Source organism: Phalaenopsis equestris, unplaced genomic scaffold, assembly GCF_001263595.1.
Source record: "Phalaenopsis equestris unplaced genomic scaffold, ASM126359v1 Scaffold000002, whole genome shotgun sequence".
NCBI classification, from domain to species: Eukaryota; Viridiplantae; Streptophyta; class Magnoliopsida; order Asparagales; family Orchidaceae; genus Phalaenopsis; species Phalaenopsis equestris.
In genome coordinates, this window is record NW_018164444.1 from 61,996,553 (window position 1) to 62,007,241 (window position 10,689).

At 36.9% G+C, this 10,689-nt stretch overlaps 1 protein-coding gene across 1 annotated transcript; it reads right to left on the reverse strand.

Moving 5' to 3' along the window:
- Positions 1-414: 414 nt before the first annotated feature.
- On the reverse strand, positions 415-4,090 carry LOC110039228 (pentatricopeptide repeat-containing protein At1g64580-like). Its single transcript, XM_020744229.1, has 2 exons — positions 2,053-4,090; positions 415-1,207 (listed from the first exon to the last, which is right to left on the reverse strand). Exon 1 carries the CDS (start codon positions 3,848-3,850, stop codon positions 2,129-2,131), a length of 1,722 nt encoding a protein of 573 aa, XP_020599888.1. The 5' UTR covers positions 3,851-4,090; the 3' UTR covers positions 415-1,207; positions 2,053-2,128.
- Positions 4,091-10,689: the final 6,599 nt, after the last annotated feature.

Genomic DNA, 10,689 nt, shown 5'->3' on the forward strand with positions numbered 1-10,689 from the left:
TCATAATTTAAATGTAAATCTAATAATTTTACAGTTTTTTATATAAAAAAAAGAACCAAAACAAGTTATCTTCAATATAGTATTGAAACAAAAAAAAAATGTTTATTTTCTTATTGATACTAAATAATTTTAAAAGCCATTGAGATTTTTTTCTTCTATAATCTTATCAATAGCTCATATTCCATATATATTTTTTCAAATAGTAGTTTAAAAATGGTTTTTAAAAAGTTTGAAAATAAAAAAAAAACGAATTTTATAATGATCTCTGCTGGCTTTTATATCTACAATAAACATTATTATAATGTCTTGTTGGATGCATTCACTTTTATTATAACTGAAAAAAATATATTTTCCAAAGAATAACTATTCCAGGCAAACAAAATAAAGCACCAGACAAAATAAGAGTTATCGCCTAGTCCTACATTGTTAAAAATTTTATTGTTGTCACTTGTCATTTTTAGCCCCATTATCCATGTTAGCCCCTAACTTTGTTACAATTGTCACATTCAGGCTCATCAATCTCATTGCCACAATATACATGCTCACACTGATTAGCCCGAACCATCGTTCGAAAACTACAATACTTTTTCCTAAAATGAAGCCGGCCATGTCTAATCTATTGAAACCATTCGTTTACATCACGAAAATTATCGATAGCCTACTTGTATTGAGTTCATGACTAAATCTTAAAAATATTTCTTCCACAAAATTTATATTTTAGCTCTCGAAGAGGCTGAGAAACTTGCCATCTGTACCTCAAGTACATGAAGACAATATGTCATCTCTCATTTCCATACTTCTCTCTTCACTCTGTTATCATCATGCTTGGATTGCTCGTTATTCGTTCTCAATCATAATAGTTCGTTCTGCGCCATCATCTGATAGCACATTATTTCAAAAGGGCACCAATAGTTGCCTGATCGAATCCTCAAACATTTTCAAAGTAAGAAACCATCTTCACTTTCTACTCGTTCGTATATTTGATAGTGTCCTATAACAATAGCGTGTTTCGATCGAAAGATCTCCTCTAAATCCTCCCATAAAGTTCCATGATCAAGACCAGTCTTCAAATCTGATGCATCTATGAGTCATTCACTAATGTGTTCGGGAAATTGAAGAACACTGCCGAAGAAATATTAACATTATTACACTCAGTTCCTTGAAAGAAGGGAGAACGCTGTAGAAATATTTCAGAAAGTATTATAACCTGTTTAACAATGCAGAAGAAGAAAATATGAGAAACAATGACAGAAATGGCCGGAAATAGAAGAATGGGGCTTTTACGTACATAGCATCCAATTCCTGTGTATTTACATATGTAACAGCTAAAGTTGGCTTTTTTACATTTACACCAACGAAATCTTTCATATCACATCAAAAATACCATTTTTTCCAACTTTCAAAAAGTGAAATACACCTTTTCATTCATAGAAAAGGTGGGTATATATGAAAAAAAATTTCCCGGTTCTAATATCTATGAGTTATTAAATTTTATAAGAGATACAAAGTCAATTTATAAGGCCTAGCTGCATGATGGATGGGATAAAGGACATCATTAGTTGATAGTTATGCTGGTATAAGCATTCCTTTACAACACTTCATCTTTGATTAATGACAATGGAGAGGAGAAGAACAACATAAAGGCTTTGCTTGGTTTCTAAGCTATAAATACTTCTCCTTTCTACAAAAAATGTATAATTTTCAGTTGAATGATTTACTGATGAACCTAAATTTGCATTTTTTTTCCTAAACGAAACTTAAACAGATAAAATATTTAGTGGCGGCTTGAGGAGAAAAAATCCTGGCTATGGTCAAAGTCAATTGAAGCAACCATCAAGCATTTTTGACGGGATAGAAACCATAGAATTTTCTATGGTAATGGCAGTTCTTTTTCCTCCTGACAGAGGGAAAAGAAAAAAAACTTTTCCTGCAAGATGATAACAATTATCTAACTTGCCGTTCATAAAAACAATCATAGTCAAGATTTCTGCCAAAAATTAATAATAATCTGGTAAAATTTCAACAGAATGCAATAGAAATAAAATTTTGTACCATAATGCGCTTCTCTGCAAAATCAGTCTCATTTGAATGCAGCATGGAAAGTATAAGAAATGTAGGATTCAAAATTTCACTGCTCGAATTTGGATAAAATTTTCCCCTTTCTTATGAGATTTTCAAGCACCAACATAGCTTTAGGAAATCTCTTCCTACCTCCTTTTAAAAGTGCTCGGTCAAGAATATTACTCGAAGCTTCATTTAGTTCAATCCCATCAAACTCCATCTTAAGCAGTAACCAGTACACATCCCCCAATCTACCTTCCCTAAACATCACATCCATGATGTTATTGTAGAACGATACATGAGGTCTCACTTCGTGTTCGATCATCACATACTCCAAGCGAAGTGCGGCACGTATATTTCTCCGCCTGCATAAGCTAGAACTCAATAATGTGTATGTGATACCGTCGGGTAATAAATCCCATCTATACATGTTCGCTAATAGGCACCTAACCAAGAGGCTCTTGTCGATTGTGGCGTGCATCAGAATATTATACGAAGTGGTATCTGGAAATGACCGGCTACCTTTGAACTCTAAAAACATTTGGAAAGCTTCCTCAACCATCTCATTCTTGCAAAGCATGTTGAGAAGCACATTATATGTTATCGTAGTAGGATTGTATCCATTGTTGATCATGAAGATAAATAGATCATAACAACTCAATAAATTCCCCATCTTACCAAAGTATTGCATTAAGCAGGTCAAAGTAACAACATTCGCCTCGATTCCTTCAGATTTCATGCGATATAAGATCCTCCGTATCATCGAAGAGTGACCGTTATTGCATGCTGTAAACAAAATAGTGTTGAAGGAAATCACATCATGCCCTTCTCTACCCCACTCGTTATGATCAAGAAACTTCAATGCCTCCTCAAGTTTCTTCTCCAAGCATAAACCTTTCAATATTGTGTTACGAGTCACATTGGTTGGGACGAAACCCTCTCCAACCTTACGTAGCAACAATGATGACGCCTCCAATGCCCGATTATCATAACATAAACTATGGAAGTAAACATTCCAAGTAATGACATCAACGTGTTTGTCAGTCGATAGTACTTTGAGAAGAAGCTCTTGAGAAGTTCTAACTAACCCAACTTTCAACATGCATGTAGCCAGAGTGCAATAAGTAAAATGATCAGGATGAAATCCCTTCACCGACATCTCTTCCACCAATTTAATTGCTTCAAAAATTCGATTTTGGGTGCAAAGCTCATGAAATAAAACATTATAAGTGATTTGATCAGGGCTGCAGCCTTTCCCATCCATCATCCCATAAATTCTTAATGCATCCTCAACAAAGTTATATTTGCAAAGAAACTTAATGAGCACAGTATAAGTTACAACTGTTGGCAAGCAGCCATTACACTGCATGAACTCCAAAACAGAATAAGCATCGATCCACAAACCTTTTCTACTGAATCCCAATATCAGTGATGTATAAGAATACACATTGAGCAAAAATCCTCTTTTTCTCAAACTACAGAAGAAAGCTAGAGCAATAGATGTCTGCCCGGAGTTGCAGAGGCTCGATAAAATGGGATTGTATGTGTACACATTGAGAACAAAGCCCTTCGCTATCAACATCCAAAATAATGAAATAGCCTCACGAATTCTTCCACCGCGACTAAAACCAGAAATCAAAGAATTCAAAGCCGGAAGTGTTGGCTTATAGCCATATCTAAACATTAGATCAATAACTTTTTGAGAAAGATCAAAGATACCTGCCTTCAAAGATTTCTTCATCAACTTCGTCAGAATGGAAAATGAAGGAACCAGTTTATTGAGGCACATCTCCTCTATGACAAAGAAAGAATCTTGCAGTAATCCTAAAGTGCACAATCCATTAAAAAGTATATTGAATGTCCAAACGTTAGGGAAGAGGCCATATCTCTTGATCTCAAAGAAGACTTGGGCTAACTGGTCGACAGAAGTACGGCTCTGTTTGAGATAGCAGTAGAAAAGCGCGTTGTAATCAAGAATGGTGGGGTTCAAGAGATGGAGTTGGTGCAGAGCTTCAACTAAATTGCCTGCCCTGGCCTGGCGCTTTCCTGCATCTTCAGTCTAGCCGAAGTTTGCGCGGGATGGGAACCCCTATTCTGAGTTCTAACAGCGCAGCGCCAGGCATACGCTTGATTAAGATTTGATCTAACAATTGGAGAAGAGGAACAATAGGTTGGATTTCGAGGGTGGTTTTTGCCGTCGGACTCGAATTGAGGGCTGTCCTCGGTGAAATCTTGCTTAACGGCGGCGCTGGAGAAGTAAAAACTGAAAGGAAAACAGGCAAGTGAGTGGTTCCTGCGAGAAGCAGAAATGGAGCATAGCATGGGAAGGCGAGGAAGAGCAGAGTGACCTAGCTTCTTATACTGGACGAACCGAGTCTAACAAGTAAATGGATTGATAATCTCTGCAACTTTCTTCTCTGGACCAAAACCCTAAAACCTCGGTAGAGTGGCAAGTTGTACCCGTCAGAGAAAAATTAATTTAGCATTAGAAGTTGAGTTGTAATCTGGCCGGGAGGGCCGGTTGAACTTGATTTGTTATAATTATATATTATTGATAAAATGAAATATTATTATTAAATTTATAATTGAATAAATTATAGTAAATTAATTCTTATTTAAATAATATATCGTATATGATACGAGCTATATTCGAGTTTTATATGAAATATTTAACAAGTTACTTGTTAAACAACAAACGAGTTTGTTCGCGAATAAAAATGAACAAATTCTATTATGTTCATGTTAGCTCATTTATATAATTCAAACTTTTAAAAAATTGTTCAAGCTCGTTTATTTATTAAATCGAACGAAGATGATTGAGTTTTAATTGAGTTGAATTTGAGTTGTTCATCGAGTGAGTTGGTTCATTTACAACTCTAATTACACTCATATTTGTCATTACTTCTAATAGTTTTGTGTGTGTGTGTGTGTGTGTGTGTGTGTGTGTGTGTGTGTGTGTGTGTGTGTGTGTGTGTGTGTGTGTGTGTGTGTGTGTGTGTGTGAATTTTGCTTTTATATATTTTATTTTATTTTGTTCGTGCAATATTATATTTCTTATATTTGCAAACTGTTTATTAAAATATGCTCAAAATAAGGCATGCGTGTGATTTTAGTTAATAATGCATATACTCCATATCTCTATAAGAAGAGGGCTCTTTAGATTATGTGATGGCATTACCCAAAAAAAATTATAAAAGTAAATGTTGGGATTTGATAAAGAAATTGGTTAGATAGTTAAAGGTTTTTGGCACAATTGTATTAAATATTATACATGGTGATATAAAAGACGTGATAATTGTTGAATTTTGATTTGTCTGTGAATCACACATCAAAGAAAAGAATTTATATCAATCGTGTATCCATTTCCCAACATTTTTGGCTAAGATTGTGTTCTAATGTATATGAAATGACCTCTCTATTTATAGGAGAGAGTGTAGAATATAGTGATGTTACATTTTTTTCTCGTGTTTTAATGGAGGTTTTACAAATTATTATAGGTATTTTAAGGGCATGAGCATATGGATCGGTTGCTCTCTGGCTTGCTTGGATTAACTTATTTGGCTTTGGCTTGGTAAGGTATGTTCGCTCGGCTGGGCTGAGCTGGCATTATCAGTCAGGTGAATTTTAGTGTCTTTGGGTCAGCATGACTTGTTCGGTCGGCTAGACTAGATCAACTTGACCTAGAATTGTTGTCGACCCTTGAATCTTGATCTCTAGTGAGAAGATTCTGTGTGCTGAGCGACGCAAGACTATCGACTAGAGTGTGAATCATTGTGACCTAAAAGATAACCCGCTTCTCAATGACAAAAGTCTGAGAGCCCGCTTCTCAATGAGAAAAGTTTGAGATACGTCTATAAGACTCTTTGTTGCATTATTAATTTAATTTTTAATGAGGAGTCGCAGATGCATCTATAGGATGGTTGGCCATATTGAGGAATTAGATCTTTCCTCGGGCAGGCTTTATAGGAAGGTGGGTTTTTGCTTTCGATTGGCTTTCTTGTAGTGGTTGTCTTAAATATCTCTGTCTCATTTCTAACCAAAAGACTCGGATTCGATCACATTCGTGACCCGGTTGCCTTTGACCTTGCTTTCTCTAGTTTGGATAGCTGCATCAAATCAGATAAGTGGGCCTCCTGTTCTTCTTTAGGTGGAACCTTCTTTGTCATACTCTCTTCCTTATGGATTGTTAGATCTCCTCAGCAATGATGTCAACACATTTTCAATGTATATTATGATTATCTTACTTCATAAAAATGACATTGTGATAAGAATAAGAAAATTAAATGAAAAAAGTTAGATATTATTAATAATTAATCAATGATTCAATAATCAAACTCAATTGATTTTTCTCCCTTAGCTCTTATAAATAGGTCTTGATGAGACATTGACATTCCGTATTTGATTTGCATTTCTTCTCATATGAATCGGTCAGCTTCCAAGCTCTATTGAGGAGCACCTATCAAATATTTTGATCTATCCCTTATAATGAAAGTACTTTTTGCCACCTTCGGAAAACAAAAGGTCGTATCGACTTAAAGGTGAAATGAATAAGGAAATCGTTGCTAAGAAAATGGAAGTGGTTGCATTTCATATCATGTGGGGTCTTCTGATTCGTTCTTTGTCATCAACGAAGGAAGGGTAGATGATGGAGGCCAGATTGGGTGTCTCAATCATCGATTGTTGGTTCAACATTCTGCTTTGACACTACACCTCTCAATTGGACAAACCATGCAAGAAGCAGCTAATATTATGCCGTCGCCTGTGATGCAAAAGGCTGTTGGTGCTCTGCCGGCACCTGATAAGAATGTTGTGCTGGTTACATTGTCTGAGTAGGATTGACTCCTTGATATGAAAAGTCTCAATCGTGTTGGTTAGATTTTAAATTTTTATAGGTCTCCTTATATTTATATTTTCTTTGATGTAGTTGGTTCGCCATAATTGGGTGATGACTTGCCTCCAACAAACGTTAGCGAGAATTTGATGGCATTGCCTGTGTTGAATGCTTAGGCACCGATTGGGAGCGAGGAAGAAGGATCTCATGTGGCATGCAGGGCAGCAATTAATAAGTGTCGAACGTCCCCCAGGTCACCGGCTCATCGCATGAATGAGAACAAGAACTCCTTTGCTAGATTGGTTGGGATTCAAGAAGTGGAAAAGATGCATGAGTTGTTGGCTTATGTAGAGAGATTGGAGAAAATGGAGGATGAGATTGCCCTTTATTGACATGAACTATCAGAATTTAGGGGGAGTTCCCTCATGCAACTGACTCAAGTTGAGGTAGATCGGGTGAACCAATTTAAGTTAGGGGGAGTTGTTTTGTACATGAGGCCGCTTTGGTAGGGACTTGTATATTGAAGTGACAGAAGATCATCTTGTAAAATGTTTTCTCTCAAGCTAGTTTTGAGCATTATTTGTAATGTCTATTTTTAGAATAAAATTTATTTTTCCTTCTTAATTTCTATGTTGATTTGATATTTATGACAGTGAATTTTGAAATTTATTGCATGATTTTGTTTTTACCCTTGTGTAACAGTCTCACTTCATTATTTACCCTATATTGAAGGATGGAGTTAGATTGATGCTAGATTTTTAATTGTCTTTTCTCTCTGGTTATTCTCGTTCACTCGACTTTATGTTATTATTATTATGTTTTGATGCCTACAAAATACTTTTTAAAAGCTTTCAGGTTGATCGTCGTCCCAGAATGATCCATGATGACCCAAGGGGGAAGTGGACCGATTGTGGGATTCCTAAGTGTACAATTCCTCCATTAGGCTTCGAGTCGTCGGTGAGCGCGACTGAGCAAACACTCCATATCGCCTCGACCTAATCTTCTACAAGGAAAAATTTTGCTTCGCCGTGAGACTGCCACTCTATGGTAAGTTGTAGGTCAACTTCAATCACTATGGATTCATTCCCACCCAGATCCTGTCAAACTTCATTGCAGCCATTATGACCATCGTCATCTTTTGCTACCAGTCTGGAATTTTGTGGTCTGCGGCGCTCTCTACATACCTATTCTTATTCTAGATTGGCTCGGGAGGTTGTGCCCAATTTTTTTATGTGGTTCGTTCGATTCGAGTGGCTAGGGCTGGAGAATAAGTTGAAGGACTAGAAGCTTTAGTTCTGCATTAGTTCTTCTCTATTGAGCTGGAATATCGATAGTGTTCCATATGGGGATTTTTCTGCCAAGTCTAAGAACAAGGTACTGGATCAGGTACTAGTGGAAGCAGTAGGGGTTGATGGTTAACAACTTTCGGTCCACCAGCATCTAAATCCTATAATTATCAATTAGATTCTATGAGGAGGCATTACAATGAATGACAGGCGAATTAGGCTGTCTACTACACTAATAAATCTGAGTGAGATCCATCGGTTGTTGCCTGAGACACCAATAAGAAGGCCCGCATGGCCACTTATGTTGAAACCACTCGCCTCAAAGCTGTTGAAGTAGCGGGTCGAAATATTCCTCTTGCGGTTTGATTCAACAATGACCCGAAATGTGCAAAACTAATTTATTTTGTGTGTCTTATATTATTTTTTAAAGGGTCTCTACTAGCAGGCTAATTCTTATAAAGAGAACATCATCTAGAATGTATACTAAAAGCTCTTTATTGATTGTAGGCCCTTTGGGAGCACAACAACAAAACGATGAAAGGATGTTGAGCCAGTTGAAACTGAGCGATGTCGAGGGGAAAGCCTCGACAAAAAGAGTACGGTTGCAACTAGCAAGTTAGCAAGTTGCCTAATATTATTCTTGAGTATGGTTGCAACTATATTTTCAAAAAAAGTATGACCCGTTGTGATATATGTCATAGTCTCAAGAAATGTTGAGTATCAGTGACACCTCATATAGGCTTTATTAATCCCAAGGGAAGTCGATTCAACCTCTTCCACTATAGGCTATGGTCATCAATCAGAAGCTTCGGCGAACAACCGTGAATAGGTCAAAAATACTCGATGAATTCTCTTCGCTCTCTTCTGCAGCAGATTATGACTATCAAGCATAAGCTTCAACTAAAAATCTTGGATATGTCAACCATCCTTTGTGGATTTCACATGACTTTATCCCTTATAGGTTAACACCGCAGAAAATCTCCAGCCAGACAATCTAGGGAAAGGTCTTACATTCTTAATGTACTCTTCTTTCAAGTCTTTTCCAACACTTGTTAACTCCGTCGAGTATCTCTAATTATATAGCTTAGGACATATCTTAGTTATTATTGATTACAATTAACTTCTTTCATTGCTAGCTTTGATCATCAAGCAAGCACACTCAGACTAAGCAACTTAGGAAAAGTCAAACATTCCTAGCAACAACTTAGAAGCCGGTTCAATAAGCTTAGAAGCTGGGCAACAACACCTTATAACCGCTCAAAAGGTGAAGCTACCACAACCCAAAAGAAAAAGGTAAAAACAACCTTATTGCATCAAGAAAGAGAGTGATGTATCGACAAACTCATTATCATCGTGTATAAATGTCAAATTAGACGATTGAAAAACTAAAAGGCCAACACACATTGACATAAAACTACAATAAGTTAGCACATCTCAAATAATTTCAGCACCGCCTTCTCAAAATTCTCGTACTTCAACTAATCTTCAAGCGGACAAGATTCTCTAGAAATCATCTAAAAAAATGAAAAAAAAACTCCTCCAAAAATCACCATAACATCACAAGAAATGTCCTCCATAAAACATGATATTAGCACTAAAAATCTCCTCCTGAAAATGTAACAGCAGCAACGCAAGAAATCTCCCACAGTAATTATTGCAGTACAGCAAGAAATCTCTTCCACAAAGAGCAAAAACAACATGAAAGGAGATATCATTAATTGCCCCCAAGCAGGCCGAATGTCACTTTAATTCTTCTAGAAAGTCTAGGGGACTTCACCTTCTTTCTCTAGAAAATGCAACAACAATGTAAAAGCAATTTCTGTTTATCACCCACAATTGCGGTCTCAAAACATATTATTTACGAATGAAAGACCCGGTAACGCGCCTCCGTCCTCTCCTGATTGGTAGTTCACTATGACCTCCGTGAAGGACAACTTGCTTCTCCAATGGCTGCGTACCAGCCTCTGGGACTTGTCGCCTTCTCATCAACAAACAGATCATCATTTTTCCAAAACACCACATGGATCAATACAACCACCACTCCAATCAACAAAGAGTCAATAAAGACAGGGCAATGAGCACAAATAGGTCATTGATAGTGCGTTCCATAATGAATACAAGCTCAATCTTGAAGAAATAGAGGAAAAGTCAAGCAACCATCATGACGACGAAGAAGATCAGTGAGATTGGGTGCCAAAGGAGGCTAAGAAAGACGACGATGATGGCGTAGTTCATGGCAAAATAGTTGGTGTTGGTTCAGATCCAAATATAGGTTTTGTCGAGATTGAGCGGAAGGAAGAGGCGTGGAAGTGGAGCATCTTGCGCCTTGGCCGGCGAGTTGCGAGAGTTGATCGGTTGCGAATTTTGACACACGAGATTAGGGCTGTCAAAACAGCTCATTAAGCTTTTGGCTATTCGCTAAGTTAATGTGTCCAACACGAATTTGACTTGTTTTTGGCTGGAAATACTACTAATAATATATATATATATATATATATATATATATAGATT

What these genes read in the sequence shown, in the direction of transcription:
- LOC110039228 (XM_020744229.1), bottom strand. Translation starts at nt 3,850, where the DNA reads ATGTGCCTCAATAAACTGGTTCCTTCATTTTCCATTCTGACGAAGTTG.